This window comes from Dipodomys spectabilis, unplaced genomic scaffold (assembly GCF_019054845.1).
Source record: "Dipodomys spectabilis isolate Male_0828 unplaced genomic scaffold, ASM1905484v1 ptg000125l, whole genome shotgun sequence".
Taxonomy (NCBI): Eukaryota; Metazoa; Chordata; class Mammalia; order Rodentia; family Heteromyidae; genus Dipodomys; species Dipodomys spectabilis.
In genome coordinates, this window is record NW_024870802.1 from 11,589,467 (window position 1) to 11,610,802 (window position 21,336).

At 43.8% G+C, this 21,336-nt stretch overlaps 1 protein-coding gene and 1 pseudogene across 2 annotated transcripts in view; one reads left to right on the plus strand and one right to left on the minus strand.

Annotated features, from left to right (window-relative positions):
* The window catches only part of Armh3 (armadillo like helical domain containing 3), a 193,698-nt gene extending 172,420 nt beyond the window's left edge, over positions 1 to 21,278 (plus strand). For both annotated transcript variants that reach the window (XM_042689297.1, XM_042689298.1), the window contains 2 exons: positions 17,510 to 17,626; positions 19,605 to 21,278. In XM_042689297.1, the coding sequence (XP_042545231.1) occupies positions 17,510 to 17,626; positions 19,605 to 19,697 (210 nt within the window). In that variant the 3' untranslated portion in view covers positions 19,698 to 21,278. The remainder of the gene's footprint in view (positions 1 to 17,509; positions 17,627 to 19,604) is intronic.
* LOC122115817 lies at positions 6,379 to 7,342 on the minus strand (annotated as a pseudogene).
* Positions 21,279 to 21,336: the final 58 nt, after the last annotated feature.

The window sequence follows — 21,336 nt, forward strand, 5'->3', positions numbered from 1 at the left end:
TTCAAAGCCAGCCTGGGGGCTGGGACGGTGGCTCAGTGGTATGGTGCTTGCCTTCCATGCATGAGGCCCTGGGTTCAATTCCTCAGCACCACATAAGCAGAAAAAACAAAGCCAGAAGTGGCACTGTGGCTCAAGTGGTAGAGCACTAGCCTTGAACTGAAGAGCTGAGGGACAGCGCCCAGGCCCAGAGTTCAGGCCCACAACTGGACCCCCCCCCCAAAAAAAAAAAGCCAGCCTGGGCAGGAAAGTCTGTGAGACTCTTATCTCCAATAAACCCCAGAAAACCAGAAGTGGCACTGTGGCTCAAGTGGTGGAGCACTCACTTTGAGCTGAAGAGTTGAGGGACAGTGCCCAGGCCCAGAGTTCAAGCCCCATGACTGATTTTATATATATATATAATTAAATAAATACTTATTTCTATCTAGAAGTAATTTTTCTAAACCTTTTTTTGTTGTCTCCTAATCCTATAAACCATTATAAAGGACTTTTAAATGTTAGAAATGATGCATAGGTATTTTTACCCAGAGAGGAATGAGATACTATACTAGTAAGAACTGAGCCTCTACAATGCTCGATAAGATAATGCTCATTATCTTACCCAGTAATTGTAACCCCTCTGTATAGTATTTTCACAATAAAAATATATTAAAAAAAAAAAGAACTGAGCCTCCATTTTGTGAGGTAGAGACCTGGATAGCATCCATTACTTGAGGAAGAATGCACACACACACACACACACACACACACACACACACCACACACACACACACACACACACACACACACACACAAATCTTGGGAGAAAGTCTTAAGAGCTTAAAGGTTTATCAGGAAAACCAAGCCTGAGACTGATTGTTCACTCTTGGTGTGTTAGGAAATGTGTAACCAGCCATTAGGGAATGTGAGTAGTAGGAGGGGAACCAATTTGTTGTGTTCAGTGTGAATGCTCCCACTATAGCTACTACTGAAGCCAGCTGCCTCTCAAATTCTTGACATTTAACAGTCAGCGGTCCCAGACCAAGCCTGTGTGAGCCAGCTCCAGAACGTCAGTGGTTGTTGAGGAAGACCAATAGAAGGGCTGTGATGCCATGTGGCAGGGTTTCTGATCAGAAAGTGAATGTAATTTACTTTCCCTGTGCGAGATACCTGCATAAAATTCTCCCCACAGTACCCTTAGAACTTAGGTAAACTTAGGTAATTAAGGCTTCTGAACAGCCTACCCTGAGAAGCCCTGATGTTTTTTAATCTTATGATAGAGCCCTAAGCATCATGCAAAACATACTATGGTAAGATATATGCTGGAGCTCTGAGATTTGACTCACAAAACGGCCATAACTCAGTTGCCTGTACTTGGCATTATGTTTTTCTACCAAAGCCTGCAGTCTTGTGCTGTCTCTCTGTAGCTATGTGTGATGGTTACTGTGAGAGCTATTTGAGTGCGAGCATGTGACACCAGTGTTGGCCTTTTGACCTTGCCTTCCTTGTTGCCTTTGTGTAGATGCTGGCATTTTAGTTGACCTGTTTGGCATTTTTAAAAAAGGGAGGGGAGGGTGGGATGGTGGTATACATTATTTCTTCACTAAATGTGTTAAAGCAGGAAAGACACAAATTCAGAGGCAGAAGGGCTTTCCTACAAGCTGCCTACCTTCCATAATCAACTTTGTGTTATATAGGCATCTTGATTTTTATTCTATTATTATTATTATTATTATTTGCCAGTTGTGGGGCTTGAACTCAGGGCCTGAGTCATTTGTGCTCAAGGCTAGCTCTCTATCACTTGAACCACAGCGCCACTTCTTATATATAGGCTTCTTGAGAAGTGGGTCAGTTAATTATGTGCTGCTAGGGTGACCATTTTTACTTGAACCAGTGCTTCCCTACCATAAGCACTTTATAGGAAAGTTGGGGATTTAAAACAAATAGATAAAAAGAAAGAAACAACTAATAATTATTGAGTCCAACCCTTTTACATGGTTATTTATTATATCACCCATCCACGATAGGTATAATTAGCATTTTATAGAGAAGGACACTGATGAGATTAATTTGTTCAGGTTCACAAGTTGTAAAGGATAAAGCTATAATGTGAACCTAGGTCTGTCTGACTCTAAAGCCTAACCTTTTTCTATTTTTCATTAGGCTGGGCATCAGGTCTACCAACCTGAGTCTGGTCAGATATTTTGAAGGAAGAGATAACCACAGATAGGAAGATGGAGAGGGATACAATAAAAATAAAAACAGAGCTTATTCCTGGAAGATGGAGAAAGTTCTGGATTGGGAAGGATCTTTTCAGTTGAGGACAAAAAATATCCAATGGGAGCTTGCCTCGAATGCATGAGGCCCTGGGTTTGATTCCTCAGCACCACATAAGCAGAAAAAGCCAGAAGTGGCACTGTGGCTCAAGTGGTAAAGTGCTAGCCTTGAGCTGAAGAGCTGAGGGACAGTGCCCAGGCCCAGAGTTCAGGACCCATGACTGACCGAGAGAGACAGACAGACAGAGACAGAGAGAGAGAGAGACAGAGAGAGAGAGAGGGAGGAGGGGAGGGAAGGAAGGAAGGAAGAAAAAGAAAGAAAGGAAGGAAGGAAGGAAGGAAGAAAGAAAAGAAGAAAGAAAGAAAGAAAGAGGGGGGGGAAAAAGTCTCAGGAACAATCCTGCCTGAGCTGACTTTGAACCACAATGCTCAGATCTCATCCTTCTGAGTGGCTAGGGATTATAGGTATAAGCCACCAGCACTCAGCAGTTTAAAGATGTACTTGGCTTTTGTTTGTTTGTTTGTTGTTTTGTTTTTGGTCAGTTGTGGGGCTTGAACTCTGGGCTTGGAGGCTGTCCCTCAGCTCTTTAGCTCAATGCAAGTGCTCTACCACTTGAGCCACAGTGCCATTTCCGGCTTTTTATGTGGTGCTGAGGAATTGAACCCAGGGCCTCTTGCATGCAAGGCAAGCACTCTACCACTGAACCACCTTCCCCACCCTTAAAGATGTACTTGGAAGAGCATGATTTGCCACTGTGGTAATATTCAAGGCTAAAAATGCTATTGTATAAACTTTTTTCTCTGTTATAAGCAGTGTTATTTTTGAAATGTTTTTGTCAAATACCAAATAGAATCTTGACTTGCCTTAGTGATTTTGCTCAGTCTAAAAATGAACACTCCCAGCTAGAAAGTTGTTCATTGAATTTTTTTTTTCTTTTGGTGGTTAGTAGGGTTTGAAATGGGAGCCCCACACTTGTAAGGCAGCTTTTTATTTGCTGGTTTTTCTTTTGAGTTTTCTTTTTCTTCCTGCCCAGGCCAGCCTAGACTGTGATCCTTTTATTTATGTTTCCCTCTATAGTTGGCAGGACAGGTGTACACCATCACACCCAGATTTTTCTGTTGACAAACCACAGTGCTCCTTATTTCTACCTCCCAAGTGTGCCTGGCCCTCAGATGGAACTTCTGATAAAGATATTTGCCAGCTAGGCACCGGTGGCTCATGTCTGTAATCCTAGCTACTCAAGAGGCTGAGATTGGAAGATCGCAGTTCAAAGCCAACCCGGGCAGGAAAAACCGTGAAACTCTTATGTCCAATAAACCACCAGAAAACCAGAAGTGGCGCTGTAGCTCAAGTGTCAGAGTGCTGGCCTTGAGCTGAAGAGCTGATGGACAGCGCCCAGGTCCAGAGTTCAAGCCCCACACCCAACCAAAAAAAAAAAAAAAAAAGATATTTGCCAGACTGGGAATGTGACTCAGTGGTAGCACACTTGCCTAGCATGCATGAGGCTCAATTCCACAGTACCACATAAACAGAAAAAGCCAGAAGTGGTGTTGTGGCTTACATGGTAGAGTGCTAGCCTTGAGCAAAAGAAGCTCAGGGTTATTTGCCAGCTAGGAAAGAATAGGTAAGTGAGGACTGGGAAGGAAGCAGATACTCTTCTGCTGAATTGCCAGTAAGTTAAGATCAGAGATGGTATTTTGTTTCCCTCTCTGAGATGTGGTATGTATCCAAAGAAAGAAATCTTACCTGGAGAATACAAAGATTTTGATTGGAGCTGGATAGAGTGCTCCATTTCCAACAAGTTGTAGAGAAGGTCTGAAGCATATTTGTGTGTATCATGTTTCCTTAACTCCTGTTACTTGGCTGCAATTAGTGCAAAGAAAAGTTTCACAAGGATTGTCTAGAGCTTCAGCCAAATATGTCAGGAAGGCAGAAGCGACTGCCCAGGGAAATTAAAAGGAAGTCACTGTCATCATTCCTTTAATCTACTGATAGCCTCTCACACTAGTTACCCACTGTGAGGTTCATTATCTGATCCACCTTGCTTGAAGGGCACAGCCAGCCTGCAAGATCAATAAATCATGGGACAGTGGAGAACCCTTTGGTAGTGGGCTTGAGAGGCATGGATGGGGAAAACTGGCCAGCTTAAATTGGCTTTGAAATTGGGTTTGGTCCTGAAGTATAGGAGATGAAAACAGAAAGTACAAACCAAACAGAAAGGATATAGCATATTCAGGGTGGTTGTATAAAAGCAGTTAACTTTCTGAAACCTAAGAGATGTCCATTTTTTAGACTGTTTCCAAACAATTGAGTGATGGAGGAGAGGTTATCCTGGTTAGAAAGTCACTCTAAATACCCAGCAAGGAGAGACACTCTGAGGAGAGTGTGGTGTATCTGTGGTTTTGTTACAGCTTGCTATTTATTCCAGTTCCTATGCTTTGGGATTTTTTTTTTTCTTTTTTGGTTTTGCTTTTTCAGCCACTTTGAGCTAAAGCATTCTGAAAAAAATACCAGTTCTTACTGTGGCTCTCAGGACCTGCTTTGCCTAAGAATTCTCTGCTACTAAGTGTCCTTAATGCAATAAAATAGGAAATCTATGTCTTTGCTTAGGGTTTCCAAGATTTGTGCTCACTTATGAAAAAAGTACAGAAGTGCTTGTTGTGTCAAAGTAGTTGTTATAAAAATGCAAAACACATGTACTTTTTAAGTATCGCTAAATCACTAGTTTCTCCTTAGAGCTTTGCCTCTGTGTGCTTTTGTAGACCTCTCAGCTGATACATTTCCAAGTGCATCAGCCCCACCTTTATAAACCTAAGAAGGGCAAATGAACCTCCCCGTTCTTGAATCTCCAGTGAAAAATTGTCTCATTACAAATCCATAAATGGTTGGTGGCCATCCTTACTTGTAGTGAGTTTTCTCTAGGAGTGTCAGGATCATCTAATATCTTTCATAATTGCCTGTTTCATGAAAAAGGCAAAAGTGGAACTGTCATTATTAGTTTTTTTAATTCCATTTTCTGTTTTATTTTTATAGATTTATGTGGTTCTCTTATTTCTCATTTACTTTGGCTTAATTTGTTCTACTTAATCTGAAAGCTTGTCATCAATTATTTATTTGTTCATTATGCTGGTACTGGGGTTTGAACTTAGGGCCCCGTGCTTCATCTTTTTTTTTTTGGAGGGGGCAGTCTTGGAGCTTGAACTCTGGGCCTGGGTGCTGTCCCTGAGCTCCTTTTAATAAGGCTAGTGCTCTACCCCTTGAGCCACAGAGCCATTTCCAGCTTTTTCTATGATTAATTGCAGATAAGAATCTCACTGCCTTTCCTTCCTGGGCTGCCTTGAGCTGTGATCCTCAGATCTCAGCCTCCTAAGTAGATAGGATTACAGGAATTCACCAGCGTCTAGCTTTCTGCTAGCTTTTTCAGTCATGGCTGGTACTCTGCTAGTTAAGCCACTTTCTGGCTCTTCATGATTTATTGAAGTTAAGAATGTCTTAGATTTGTTTACCCAAGCTGGTTTCAAAATGTTACCCTTTGATTTCAGCCTCCTGAGTAGTTAGGATTATAGGAGTGAGCTATCAGTGTCCAGGCTTGTTTTTTAACATAAAATTTTAGTTCTATAATTTTCCTGCTAACACCATCCCACAAATTTTGATATGCTGGTTTCATTTTCTTTTTTAAAAAAATTCATCATTTATTGAGCACAAGATATCAAGTGTAGGGGCTGGGAAGGTGGCTTAGTGGTAGAGTGCTTGCCTTGCATGCATGAGGCCCTGGGTTCGATTCCTCAGCACCACATAAACAGAAAAAGTCAGAAGTGGTGCTGTGGCTCAAGTGGTAGAGCACCAGCCTTGAGCTGAAGAGCTGAAGGACAGCACCCAGGCCCAAAGTTCAGGCCCCACAACTGACAAAAAAAAAAAAAAAAAGATATCAAGTGTAGGACAGCATCACATACATTAACCAAATTAAGGCTTGTTTGTGTGCTAAGAAGAGTTGCTCCCAGGTGTGAATTAGTAAGCTAAATTCAGAAGTGGAATTGGTATTTTCCAAATAGTAAGATAAACACACTTTGTATCAAAGTTATGATTTAAAAAACACAAAAATTAAACCCACAAGAAAAGAGGGGAAAAAAAGACAATCCTGAGAGCTGCTGGAAATGTCAGCCCTGGAACTCATCTGAATCCTGTAAGCAGACAAATCCTGGGGAGGCCAGCACCCATGGGAGGAGAGGAGGTGAACAGGAGACCACCCACCTCATCCTAGTAGCTCTGATACTGTGTGAATCTAGACCCCAGCTGGGCATGTGGGGAACAGGGCGGTGCCAGAGAAGCACGCAGCACAGACACTGTGGAAGTAACAGGGCAGGGCCAAGCCCTGTGTTCAGGACAAACAGAAAAGTAGCCCCACCTGGCATTTCCCAGCTTTGGCAACTCTCAGGTTTTTTCTGTTCAGGTGGGCACTCCTGTGGCTAAGCAGCAGGGCTGAGGGCTGAATCTATCATTGCAGATGCACAAACACTCAATCTCAGGCCCTGATTTCCAATCCTCAGTGTCCAGGGTGAATTGCTGCTCCCAGGGCTCAGACTTAGTGTAAGAGGGGAAGGAAGGTTGCTTCAGCCTGGGATCAGCTGTCACCCTTCTGGTCTGAGGCCCAGCATACAGAAGCCAGGAAGTAGGCAGGGCATGGTAGTGATGTCACTGTACAAATAGGCAGACAGACATGAGTCAGGACCAGCTGCTAGGACAACATGGACTGTTGCACAGCCTTCTGCAGTGATTGCCTTGTCACCAGCAGATGCACAACTTCTTCTGAGTGCTTGGTGAGCCACTTCCAGACCTGGTCATGTGTCATCATGGTTATGTCCCAGCCATTTACCTGCATGATCTTGTCTCTAATCTGCAGCCCAGCAATTTCCCCTGGACCTCCTTCAGATACCTATGTGACACAATTGCCCTTGTCTGTCTTATCTTCTGAGAAGGGATTCTGGGAGGGATCCTGGTCAGTTCCACCTCCAGTGCTGAAGCCAAGGATTAAGTTCTCACCTTGGCACAGCTTGCGAATTTCAACTCTATGCATCACGGTGGTAACCATAGATGTAGGACATCTCAACCCCAACCTGGGAAGCAATCACTACACAGGGAAGCCCAGCCTGAGAACAGCCTGTTTGCATTTTCATTCAGTTCAAAATATTTTCTCATTTCTCTTGTGATATTTAGAAATGTGTTGTTTTGTTTCTATAACTTGGTGATTTTCCAAATATACTTTTGCTATTAATTTAATTCCCTAGTAGTCAGAAAATACTCTTGGTGTGGTTCCAATTCTTTTTTTTTTTTTTTCCGTCGGTCCTGGGGCTTGAACTCTGGGCCTGAGCGCTGTCCCTCAGCTCTTCAGCTCAAGGCGAGCACTCTACCACTTGAGCCACAGCGCCACTTCCGGTTTTCAAGTGGTTTATTGGAGATGAGTCTCTCGGACTTTCCTCCCTGGGCTGGCTTTGAACCGAGATCCTCAGATCTCAGCCTCCTGAGTAGCTAGGATTACAGGCTTGAGCCACCGGCGCCCAGCTGGTTCCAATTCTTTTAAACATGTTTAGATTTGATTTATGATCCAGCATATGATCTGAATGCTTTATTAGCACTTGAAAAGAATATGTTTTGCTGTTGTTGAGTAAAATTTTCTATAAATACTCTTTAGGTCAAGTAGATTACTAATGTCAAAATCTGGTTTTCTACTTGTTCTGGCAATTACTGAAAGTAGAATCAAAATCTTCAACTGTAAATGTAGGTTTTTTTTTGTTTTTTTGTTTTGTTTTTTGGGTTTTTTTTTTTTCTCCAGTCCTGAGGCTTGAACTCAGGGCCTGGGCACTGTCCTTGAGCTTTCTTTCTTTTTTTTCTCAATGCTACCATTCTGCCACTTGAGCCACAGCCCACTTCTTGCTTTTTCTGTATATGTGGTACTGAGGAATTGAACCCAGGGCTTCATGCATGCTAAGCAAGTACTCTACCACGAAGCCAAATTCCTAGCCCAGCTTCAGACTTTTATAGCTCTGTACACATACATAAATATTGGGTTCTGTCTTCAGGATGAGGTGATTCCTTTATCATGAAATTTCATTTTTTACTGTTCCTTGAAGTCTCCTTTGCCAGATTTGATATAGAAATTCTCTTTTTATTCAGTTTGTATAACATTTATGGTTTTTTTTTAACTTTCAACTTGTATTTTTATATTTTAAGGGGTTTAACTTATTAGCTTTATTTAAGTGGTAACTTTTACACAGCCCATAGTTGTTGGGTCTTGGTTTTATTTATTTTTTTTTTTTTTTTGGGTCTGGTCGTGGGGCCTGAACTCTGGGCCTGGGCACTGTCCCTCAGCTCTTCAGCTCAAGGCTAGCACTCTACCACTTGAGCCACAGCGCCACTTCCGGGTTTTTCTTTTTGCTTATGTGGTGCTGAGGAATCGAACCCAGGGCCTCGAGCATGCAGGGCAAGCGCTCTACCACTGAGCCACCTTCCCAGCCCTGGGTCTTGGTTTTATATCCATTCTGATCATCTCTTTCTCTCTTTTTCCCCTCTTTTGTACCAATACTGGGGCTTGAACTCAGAGCCTCACATTCTTGTTTGGCTTTTCTACTTAAGGCTGGCATTCTATCACTTGAATTACTTCTGGCTTTTTGCTGGTTAATTGCAGATCAGAGTCTCTTAGAATTATCTTCCCAGGCTGGCTTCAAATTTCAGTCCTTAGAGGCAGGGTGCCAGTGGCTCACGCCTGTAATCCTAGCTACTCAGGAGGCTGAGATCTGAGGATTGCGGTTCAAAGCCAACCCGAGCAGGAAAGTCCATGAGACTCTTATCTCCAGTTAACTACCAGAAAACCAGAAGTGGCGCTGTGGCTCAAGTGGTAGAGCGCGAGCCTTGAGCTGAAGATCTGACCCGGAGTTTGAACCCCAGGACTAACCAAAAAAATAACAAAAACTTCAGTCCTTAGATCTCAGCCTTGTGAATAGTTAGGATTATAGGCATGAGTCATTCGTGCCTGGCTAATCTCTTCCTTTTAATTATAATGTGTCTGAGTTAATTTTTTTTAATCCTGATAGATATATATTTTTTATTTTTACTTTTCCGATCATGGGGCTTGAACTCAGGGTCTAGGTTCTTCTGTTCCTGAGCTTTTTCACTCAAGGCTCGCACTCTACCACTTTGAACTAGTTTTCTGGAGGTTAATTGGAGATAAAAGTCTTACAGACTTTCCTGCCCGGGTTGGCTTTGAACTGTGATCCTCAAATCTCAGCTTCCTAAATAGCTAAGATCAGAGGCGTTAGCCTATGTTAGCCTGGCTGATCCTGCCAAATCCTGCAGATGGTTGTTCATAGTTAATGTTTTTCTCCTTTGTGAACTCTTTTGGTTTTATTATTTTATGATTCCGTTTATCTTCAGAGTTGTCTTTTTAGCTGTATTCATTTAATATTTTCAGTGGTTATATGATTTCATGTAACAACTTTGCATATTTATTTTTGCCTCCCCAGTCCTTTGTAATATTGTTACTATACATTTCTCTTTGATTATGCTAAATTTCATAATGTTCACACCTGTAAGCATAGCTGCTTAGGAGCTGAGATCTGAGGATCATGATTTGAAGCCAGCCAAGGCAGAGAAGTCCATAAGATTATCTCTAAGCACCAAAAAGCCAGAAGTGAAGCTGTGACTTAAGTGGTGGAGCACTAGCCTTGAGCAAAAAGCACCCAGGCCCTGAATACAAGCTCCAGGATCCCTTTCCTACCCCCTACCCCTGCACCACAAGTCAGTTATTGAGAGTGAAGGATGTGCTCAAGTAGTGGAGTACTTGTTAAGGCCCTGAGTTCAATTCCATAGTAGTACCAAAAAAAAAAAAAAAATTCAGTTACTGGTGCACACCTGTAATCTCAGCACTTGACTGAAACTTGTGGATGAAGCATTTGAGGCCAGCTTGGGCTCCATAATTAGTCCAAACAAACAAAATCCAAGGAGGAGTCAATTACCTTGTTTTTTGACTCACCCAAGCATTTACCAATGTGTTTCTAGTACTTTTTGTTTCTACTTATATATCAAAGTGATAGATTTTTCTTCTGCCAGAACTTTTAACAGGTCTACAGTGCAGGAGTGTTGGCAACACCTTTTTTTTTTGGTCATTGGATCAGTTGTGGGGTTTGAACTCTGGACATGGGTGCTGCCCCTGAGCTGCTTTTTACTCTATCACTTTAAGCCAGAGCACCACTTCTTGTTTTCTGGTGATTCATTGAAGATCAGCCACCAGCTCCTGGCTGGATGTCTTTCTTGAATGTGAACTTAATTCAAGAAAGCTTCCTGTGGAACAACATCCTTTTGAAACTTTCTTTAAATCAGCAATTTAGGTAGATTTAGATGCCTTTTAAGTCTAGTCTAGTTTAGTGTTGTTACTGAGTCTTGAACGGTTGTTTTTTTGTTTTTTTTTTTAATTCTGTGGATAAGCCAGGATAATCTTAGTTACTCAGGAGGCTGAGATCTGAGGAGTGCAGTTTGAAGCCAGCTAGAGCAGGAAATTAACCACCAATTAACCACCAGAAAACCAGGTGACACTGTGGCTCAAAGTGGTAGAACACTAGCCTTGAGTGGAAAAAGCTGGGAGGGATGGCAGGGGAATGCTCCAGCTGATCAAAATTCAAATGTCTCTAAATGAGCTCTAAAAGAATCAATGACCTTGCAAATCTTTTTTTTCTCATTTCTTTCTTTTTTTCCTGTATCTATCCCTCTTTCCCTACTCATACTTTTCCTCCCCTTCTCTCTTCTTTCCTTCCTTTCTCTTCTCTTTCCTTTTCCTTTTGTCTACCATACACATGCAGCTCTTATTATTCAACAACAGATTTATTGTGAATAATGCAAATTTTCTGAGCTCTTTCTCTACCTCCAAGGAAACAGTAAACATTCAACATGCTTGTAGACTTAATTTAGTAACATAGGTGACTGGCTTTGATGGGAGTCTTAAGTTGTCAATAACAGTCACATCCATTAGCGAATTTTACACTCAGAATTAGCTCCCACAGTCATATAAAGTAGAAGAGGTAATAGACAAAAGAGACTTTGGGTTCCTTAATTTTCAGGTGTGACAGTAAGTATCTCAACTTAGCTACCTGGTTCATAGGTCACTTTGCACAACTGACTCCAAACCACTGCACTGCTATGGACTCAATCCTGTATGTGCTTGATTGCTCCAAGTTAGTTATTAGCTTCATAACAGCCCTGAGGGCTTTAGAAGCCTATCAAAGTGCTGAGAACAGTGTGAAGTGTTAGACTGCCAAGGTCTATCACTAATCTTAACCATGTGACCTTGATGAGAGATTCCTTTCCTTTTTAGTTGGGCCTGTTACTAAATTAAGTCTACAAGCATGTTGAATGTTTACTGTTTCCTAGGATTCTGTAAGACGTTGTAAGAAATCCATAATGTAACACTGAGTCTCTCCCTTCAGGATGCTAAAATCAACGAGAAAATCAGTCATAGTAATAGAATGTTTGCTTCTCCAGAAGAGGGCCTGCCACTGCAGATCTTAACGCACAAGGCCTAGGGAAGTGTGTTCTTTTCTCCACAACAAACCTTTCATTGGGAAATCTGTAGGAAGAAGGTATCTTAAAAAATGATTGTAGATAGGGCTGGGAAGGTGGCTCAGAGGTAGAGCGCTTGCCTTGCATGCATGAGGCCCTGGGTTCCATTCCTTAGCACTACACAAGCAAAAAGAAAAAAGCCGGAAGTGGTGCTGTGGTTCAAGTGGTAGAGCGCTAGCCTTGAGCTGAAGAGCTGAGGGACAGCGCCCAGGCCCAGAGTTCAGGCCCCATGACTGGATCCCCCCCCCAAAAAAAGAAATGATTATAGGATGGAGAGAGCTTAGAAACTAATAGTAATGGTTACAATTGTTAAGCACTTTGATTGTTCAAGTGGTATGCTTGGCACCTTATATTCATTGCCTTATTTAGTCCTCAGAACTAGCTCTATTTGATGAAAGTGTTGCTCTTCCCATTTTATTTTATTATTTTTTTTTTTTAGTCCGGTCGTGGGGCCTGAACTCTGGGCCTGGGCGCTGTCCCTCAGCTCTTCAGCTCAAGGCTAGCACTCTACCACTTGAGCCACAGCACCACTTCCGGCTTTTTTTTTTTTTTTTTTTTTTTTTTGCTTATGTGGTGCTGAGGAATCGAACCCAGGGCCTCATGCATGCAAGGCAAGCGCTCTACCACTGAGCCACCTTCCCAGCCCTCTTCCCATTTTAAAGATGAGAAAACTGAGGCTTAACCAACAAGTAAGTGGAGGATAGAATGTGAATCTAGGAAGGCAGACTTTATTATTTTTTTGTTTTGTTTTGTTTTGTTGGTCATGGAGCTTGAACTCAACTCCTCAGCTCAAGGCTAGTGTTCTCCTACTTGAGCCACAACGCCACTTCCACTTTTCTGGTGGTTAATTGGAGATAAAAGTCTCATGGATTTTCCTGCCCGGGCTGGCTTTGAACCATGGTCCTTAGTAGCTAGGATTACAGGCATGAGCCACCAGCACCAAGCTGAAGGCAGACTTTAGAGCCAGACTCTTACCCTTTCTCCTTGTTCTCTTCTTTCCTTTTCTATCTCTCTTTCTCTATCTCTATCTTTCCTTCCCTTCCTCCCTTCCTCTTTCCTTCATTCCTTCTTTCCTTCCTTCATTTTCTTCTTTCCTCCTTCTGCCTCCCTACCTTTAAGCTATGAAACTTCAAACAGTAACATCACTATCCCCTCATTTGTCTTTTCTGTCAGAGGAGTCTGAGCAGATACTGTGCATTCTATGAGCTGATGATGGGGAAATAGTGAAAGTTTGGTCTGTGGACAGTTTAGGAAGATTATTCCTTCACAATGGATCAGGGACAAAGTATTCATATAACTAAGACCTGAATATTTAGGTTTATTCTTCATGCCACCCCTTGAAATTGTTCACTGCTCTGACCTCCTCGTCTTACCCCTAAAGAAACTGCGGAGTACACAGTAGCCTTCACAGAGTATTGAACAGTTTGATTGCCCAAGACATCATTTCCATTTTGTAGAAGAAACTGAGCCCCCTAAAAATTTCTTTTAACTAGTTAAGTGAATATCTGAAGCAGGACAAAGTAAACCCAGTATTAAGGAGGCAGAAAGATCTGGAGGTCTAGGCCAACCTGGGCTTTAGTGAGACAGTGTCTTAAAAAATCAGAGTCCAGTGGGGAAAGAGATTTACATAGAAACCCTCTGAACAGCCTTATTTTGTGGGGGAGGGTGGTCCTGGGGCTTGAACTCAGGCATGGGCACTGTTCCTGAGCCTCTTTGTGCTCAGGGCTAACACTCTACCACTTGAAGCACAGTACCACTTCCAGATTTTTCTGACTAGTTTATTGGAAATAAGAGTCTCACGGACTTTCCTGCCTAGGCTGGCTTTGAACTGTGATCCTCAGCTCTTAGCCTCCTAAGTAGCTAGGATTACAAGCGTGAGCCACCAGCGCCCAGCTTGTGTGTGTGTGTGTGTGTGTGTGTGTGTGTGTGTGTGTGTGTGTGTGCGCGCGTGTGTGTGTGTGTGTGTGTGTGTGCGTGTGTGTGTGTGTGTGTGTGTGTGTGTGTGTGTGTGTGTGGTGTGATGTGGTGTGCCAGTACTGGAGACCTAGACCTGAGCTTTTGTATCCAAAGCTAGCACTCTACCACTTTGAACTGAGATCCTCCAATCTTAGCCTCTTGGGCAATGAGGATTACACTTGTGCCCAGCCCTGAAAAGGTTTTTTTTTCCCTTTTTTTTGCCAGTCCTGGGGCTTGAACTCAGGGCCTGGGCACTGTCCCTAAGCTTCTTTTGCCCAGCGCTAGCACTTTTCTACTTGAGAGTCACAGGACCACTTCCAGCCTTTTCTGTTTATATGGTACAGAGGAATTGAACTTAGGGCTTCATGCTTGCCAGGCAAGCACTCTATCACTGAGCCACATTCCCAGCCCCCTAAAAAGCTTTAACTTCTTAATTCCCTTTGAACTTGTATATTTGTTTGATAACACCAGAGCTTCATTTTCTATGATAAGGGGTTTGACAGGATTAAAGCAGAATGGTAAGAAATAGAACAGAATAGCTGGGCATCAATGGCTTATACCTATAATCCTAGCTACTAAGGAGACTGAGATCTGAGGATCACGGTTCAAAGCCAGCCCAGGCAGGACAGTCTGTGAGACTCTTATCTCCAATAAACCACCAGAAAACTGGAAGTTGTGCTGTGGCTCAAAGTGGTAGAGTGCTCGCCTTGAGCTGAAGAGCTCAGGGACAGTACCCAGGCCCAGAGTTCAAGCCCCATAACCGACAAAAGAAAGAAAGAGACGACAAAAGAAAGAAAGAGAGAAGGAAAGAAAGAGAGAGAGAGATAAGAAAGGAAGGAAGGAAGGCGAACAAAATGATTGTTGTCTGTTTAGGAGATGAAAGATTGATCTTGAGATATGAGCATTTATTAAGTCTTTCTACCCTTAGCCTGAAGACCACAAGATAGATGAAGCCTAAAAAGCCCAACTGAAAATTAAAGGCACATAAATTCTGAGCTTCTACATAAGCACTAGGAAATCAAAAATAGCAGCCAAATCTAATTTTGCTGAAAATGAGTATGGAGTGCTCTGTAAAGTTTGTTTAGTTGATTGGTTGGGGATTTTTGCTCTGTAAAGTTTTGTTAGTGATTGAGCAGGACTGAGTAGACAGGTCTTCAATCGCTACTGATGAGAAATGACAAGGTCTGGAGCCATGGGAGTTCTAACATCAACCCTGAATACTGAACTTCAGGATACTGAAGCTACTCTCTCTATAGAAGACAGCAGAGGCTAGATGAACTGACAGGCAACTTTCCTCTGTTCTGAGCAAGACTTTAGACCGTCCACTCTTTGCCAGTTAGAGGAAAATGCTCAGATGACATTCTGTGAGGCCTCAGTCTTTTTGGAGAAGTTAGAAGTGGCCCTCTATTTACTGTACCTTATTTTTTAGCAGTTGGCTTTAGCATGGTATTTATCTTTCCCAAAGGGAAGGCCAACACTAAATTGTTGGGTTGTAGACATTGCTGAAGCTGCTTAGATTTTACAGCTTAGGAAAACATTTTATTTTACCTAGTTCCTGGGGACTGGTACCCTCTTGAAGGAATTTTGTCTTTTTGAGGGGACTTAAACCATTCGCTTCCGCCGGGCGCTGGTGGCTCACACCTGTAATCCTAGCTACTCAGGAGGCTGAGACCTGAGGATCGCGGTTCAAAGCCAGCCTGGGCAAGAAAGACCGTGAGACTCCTATCTCCAATAAACCACCAGAAAAACCAGAAGTGGCGCTGTAGCTCAAGTGATAGAGCGCTCGCCTTGAGCTGAAGAGCTGAGGGACAGTGCCCAGGCCCAGAGTTCAAGCCCCACGACCGACAAAAAAAAAAAAAAAAAAAAAAAAAAATTCGCTTCCAAGCTAAGACCTTGGCTATAGATATTTCAGTCACAAATGTAGCCCACTTGCATGAGAGGACTGGATTACTTTTGGGTGACTGCCAGTGCGGGGTACCAAGTCCCATTAAGCTGACAGATGGAATTAAAAGCAGAAAAACTAGCCTGTACTGGGGTTTGTGGGACACAGCAGGCAAAATGAACTATGTAGCTGGTTGGAGAGAATGCTGGGCAATACCTCAGCCTTACCTGTCCCTTTATTCCAAACCTACATTTAAGAGCCTCTCACATAAGGACACAAGCCTTCTCTGTGTTCACCCCTCAGCATTTCTCTTGCCTCAGGAATTCTTGGCAGGCAAGATTGTTTGCTTCCAAGAGGAGTCTGCTGTGGCACAAATTTGGACTGGTAAAGGGAACAGTCCAGAGGCCCTTTGCACCTATCTATTTTCAAGCTCTCTGCCATGTCCTAACTCTAGATTATTCTCTTGCCTCCTACCTAGGAGGCAAGTCTCCCCTCCACCCAACACCCAACCAAGCTCCCTCTTGAGCAAGGAACTCTTCATGATGTCATAGCCTTCCTGAAGCTCAGATAACTTCACTGAGATTACCAGAGTGAACAGTCATCCCGTCTCCTTGTCATTCCTTTCTTCCCAACTCATTTCTGCTAATGTAATAGAGAATCTTTCCTCCAGCAGTCTTGCCTTTGATATATGGTTTTATAAACTAATGTCACATTAGCCCAGGATATGGTCATCTCTTCCATCTTAACCAGAGATACCTAAATTCCCATAGTCTGTGGAAGTCAGAGAGAGGCCAGGTGTGAGATTACATACCTGTAATCTCAGCGCTTGGGAGACTGAGACAAGAGGATCACAAGCCAGGTGCCAGTGTTTCAGGCCTGTATAATCGTAGCTACTCAGGAGTTCAAAGCCAGCCTGGGCAGGAGAGCTCACGAGAGTCTTATCCCCAATGAACTAAGAAAAAAGCTGAAAGTGGAGTTATGGCTCAAGTAGTAGAGCAAAAACACTCAGCGACTGTACAAAATACTGAGTTCAAGCCTCAGGACTGGCATCACAAAAAGAGGAGTAGGGGGTCACAAGCATCTGGACTACATTCTACATTTAAAACCAGCCTATGCTATATAGCAAGATCCTGTCTCAGAAAGAAATGTGGGGGATGAAGGAAGGAAAGGGAAGGAAGGAAGGAAGGAAGGGAGGAAGGGAGGGAGGAAGGAAGGAAGGAAGGAAGGAAGGAAGGAAGGAAGGAAGGAAGGAAGGAAGAAAGGAAGGAAGGAAGTCAGAGAGCCATTGTTAAGGAGATTACTCATTTTCAGAAGCTCCAGCTTAGTTTTGAAAGTGTTCCCTGCACCCTGAGACTTAGATGCCCAAAAGTTCTATCCAGGCAATGGATAGGAAGGCTGAGTTGGCATTGAGAGATGAAAACAAGTGGCAGATGGTGTTGAGGAACATCCCAGGACCGAAGAAATATGATTCCCAGAAAGGGGGAAGCAATGAGACTTTGGCAAAGTCTTACTCAGCAATGATGGCAACTTGGCCAGAGGAAGTTTCAGGATTAGGGCTGAGAATACCCTTCATGTTATCATGGATACTGGTGACCTCAAACACTCGCTTTTCCATGACCTCTTCCCATGCTTTTTACCACAGCCTCAGTTAAACAGCCATGGTGGCCAAGCTGGGTTGCTCAAGAAAGGTAGGAAATGAAAGAGATTAGAAAGTGGTCCAGAAACTAGAGTAATTGCTCCCTGCCACCCTGCCTGCTTGGTTTGTACCTTGGCTCGAGACTGAGACCCTTCCTGACCCGTGACTTCCCCCAGGTGCTAGAGGTAGTACGAGCCAACTATGATACACTCACACTGAAGCTGCAGGACGGCCTGGACCAGTATGAGCGCTACTCTGAGCAGCACAAGGAAGCTGCTTTCTTCAAAGAGCTGGTGAGTACCCCCACCGCCACTCCTGTTTCTGCCTGTCTCTCTTAGAAGACCTATTCCCAGCCATTGGGTACTGTTGTGCAGGTAAAATGTAGGTTTGCCGAAGTCTGATAAAACAAGACTAGAGGAGTTTACTGGGATTGGGTATATACTTCTCTATAAAAGTAGTTTAGAAGAAGGCAGCACAGGAAGAGAATGTTCCTGAGATGGCATTGCCCACCTTCTCTGCAGCCATGGAGATAGCTCTTGCCCAGCTCAACTGGGCCTGAAATTATGTGTATGTTCCCCGTGGCAGCTCTGGCTCAATGCTCCCTCCTTACCCTGTTAGTGCAACTTACGAGAGTAATGGATTCTTCTCTTCATGCAACCACTTCTTCCTAACATCATAACTGTCTCCTACTCTGCATGTCCTCCTAATATGGTTCTCTACTTTTACTTCCCCATGCCCATCCCACTTTCCCATGGTTCAGCTTTCAGCCCCTACCCTTTACCACCAAAAGCCAATAAACATTTGTTCTGCCTCTTACTTGACTTTGCTGTCAACATCTGCACAGAACTGGACTCTCCCTATGGGCTGTTCCTCTACTGCCCCATGTTGAGACCTGTTCCCAGAAGAAGCTCAAACTCCTTGCAGTTGTTCCACCCAGACAGGTTGGTGGACAGAAACATCCTGGCTGAGGACCAAGATCAGGACACCCAGGCTTTGCACCCACTTATGTCCTCAGACCTTCTGCTCTTGGGGCAGAACTTGCATCAGCTTGGTTTTAACTTCCCCTTGTCAAGTCTGTGGTGAAGGGGATGACGTTTAGATTGTTTTCTGCTAAATCAACAGCCCAACTCTGACCCTGAGGGTTTCTTTGGGGAAAGTTAGTTGGCAACAAGGAAGTCATTAGTATGAAGAGAGAGCAGATAGAGTATTTTTACGAGGTGTCCAGTGAGTCTTTACATGTTGGGGTTGGGGAGGGAGAACTACTGGAAGCCAGCAATTAAAAAGAGAATTATGGGCTGGGAAGGTGGCTCAGTGGTAGAGCGCTTGCCTTGCATGCCTGAGGCCCTGGGTTGGATTCCTCAGCACCACATAAGCAAAAAGAAAAAAGCTGGAAGTGGCGCTGTGGCTCAAATGGTAGAGTGCTAGCCTTGAGCTGAAGTGCTGAGGGATAGCGCCCAGGCCCAGAGTTCAGGCCCCACAACCGGACCCAAAAAAAAAAAGAGAGAGAATTAAATTGGGCTGGCTCAATGGTAAAGTGCTTGCCTAGCATGTATGAAGCCCTGGGTTCGATTCCTTAGTACCACATAAGCAGAAAAAGTCAGAGGTGGTGCGGTGGCTTAAGTGGTAGAGTACTAGCCTTAAGCAAAAATAAGCTTAGAGATAACACCCAGGCCTTGAGCTTGAGTTCACAAGCCCCAGAACTGGAAGACAGAGAGAGAGAAAGAGGAGAGAGAGAGAGAGAGGAGAGAGATGAAGAGGGTCAGAAAGAAGAATTCGAGGATATAGGTTCTGAGGCTCTTGGGTACTGTCCTACTCAGTTCTTCCCTTGTCTGAACCTCCAACACGGGGTAGAAAATGGATCTGGTCCAATTGGAGCTCATGAGCTTTTGTTGCTTGCTATTTGTCATGCTGTCCTTTCCTTTTCTTCCTGCCTGATTTCATTTACTTCCCAATATAGCAAAGCAGAAATTGAAGGAGAGCTTGATGGACTTAGGGGCTCAGGCCAGGCACACATTCTTTTTTCCTCTCCTTCTCTCTCATAAACTGTGTTCCATGGATGACCATCCCTGCAGAGCCAGCTAGATTTCTCATGGTAATCTCCCACAGTTGGGAACTTGGCCCTGTGTGCTCTTCATAGCTCTTTCCCCTGCCAATACACAGGCAACACTTCATCTTGGCCCTGTGCCTTGGGCACTGCCCTTCTGTGTGTAACCAACTGTCTCCTGTTTTCTCTCTGCCTGTGTCCTCCTACCTCTCTCTACCCTTTCCCAGGTTCGATCCATTAGCACCAATGTCCGGAGGAACCTTGCCTTCCACACACTCAGCCAAGAGGTCCTGCTAAAAGAGTTCTCCACCATCTCCTGAGACCACACTCACCTGAGCCACTGACAGCCCTTACCTATGAGGCTCCTGGACTGGAAGGGGCATGGGGGCTACCTCTGTGGTTGGAGACAGCACAGATACCCAGTCTCTTGGTGAAGGCTCCACTTCAGTGGAGCTTGGACAACAGGAGCAAGCCAAGGATGATTTTATTTGGGGAGAAATGGGTGGGCAAAGGGAGAGGTGTCCAAGAATGTGAGACTTCCAGGCTAGGCACCCTGGATACCTCACATTTCCACTTGAGATTACAAGTTTTGGCTTCTGACTTAATTTTCAGGAGCTGGCAGGGCAAGCCTCAGGTTTTGCCAACACCTTGAAGGCCAATGGCTTTTCTCGGCCTCTGAAAACAGATGAACTCTCATATATAGCTGAGCCACATCTTGCATCCTCTGGACCTAGGGCTGAGCTAGGCTTGAAATCTGTGTCCCCTGTGCCCTCCCTCCCCCCCCACACACATATGCTCTCTATCCTGTCATTAGCACCCTTAGCCTAGGGTAGGGTTGGAATGGGGCACCTTTTTTTTTCTGTTTTCTAAACTTAAAGTTGACTCCTCCAAGAAGTTGGAAATTGGAGTCTGTCTGGTGCTCTTGCTGTCCATCACTTTGTGGATTTTCTTTTTGGCACCAAGACTGTCACTCTTTGCTTATCAGCACAACAGGCTCACAACTTAGCCTTTCATTTTTAGTTTGTTTTAAGCTGTCTTAAGGTATAGGTGAAATAAACATTGACAGCTTTTTTCTGGAGCCCTCAAGGTGCCTATTTTGCTGGTTCCCTTTCCAGCAACCTCCCCACCTTCCAAACCACCTCCTCCACTGGGAGCCTCCACTAAGCCCCCCTCCACTGTTCTACCCTCTTAACCCTGCTTTTGTTTACATCAGCCTGCCTAAGAATTTCCTCTGGGGAGAAACGTGTTCCTGCTGTTGTCTGGTGCCTGGAGAGAAAAAAACCTGCTGGGGGGCAGGGTCTCCTCTATCTGAAAGAAGCCAAATGAGTACCATACAAAGGGCCTCTATCTTGTCCTACCCATATTCTGGGTAGGGCCTCAGGCAAATCTGACTTTGGGAAGTTGGTCTGCCGTTTTCCCTTTGGATAGCTTCCATGGGACCACTATAGCTTTTCCTTCCCCATAGCTACCCCCAAATAGCTGCTGCTCTAAGATCCTCCCTTTCTAAAGCACTCTCTAAAGCCCCTTGGATGGCAGGATGGCAGGGAGAAAGCAGCCCAGAAAAAATCTGAGCAAGTCTAACAGTGAGAGTAGGTCTAGGATCTCTCAAGTTGGTATCCATTTAGCCTGAATCTCTTTTATATACTTGCCCTCCCTTGGAACCAGACTTCTGGTTGAGCAGAAATAAACTAGTTTTAGAGAACCCACCAACAGACTGCCATGAATTGATGTAGATTCTTAGGCAATCACATAGGCAGGGTCATCTCTGATCACTGATCACTAGATGGATAGCTTAGCCTAAGGAATTTAAATGTGTTTTCCTCCGTGATAAAGTCAAGAGCAGTTGGATTTGGAACTTGAGGCAAATCAAAATGATTAAAAAATTGATTTGTGTGAAAGTCTTTTTAGTGTCTTTTTTAAAAACTTCTTTTGCCCAGACATTTCCACAGAGCTAAAAAT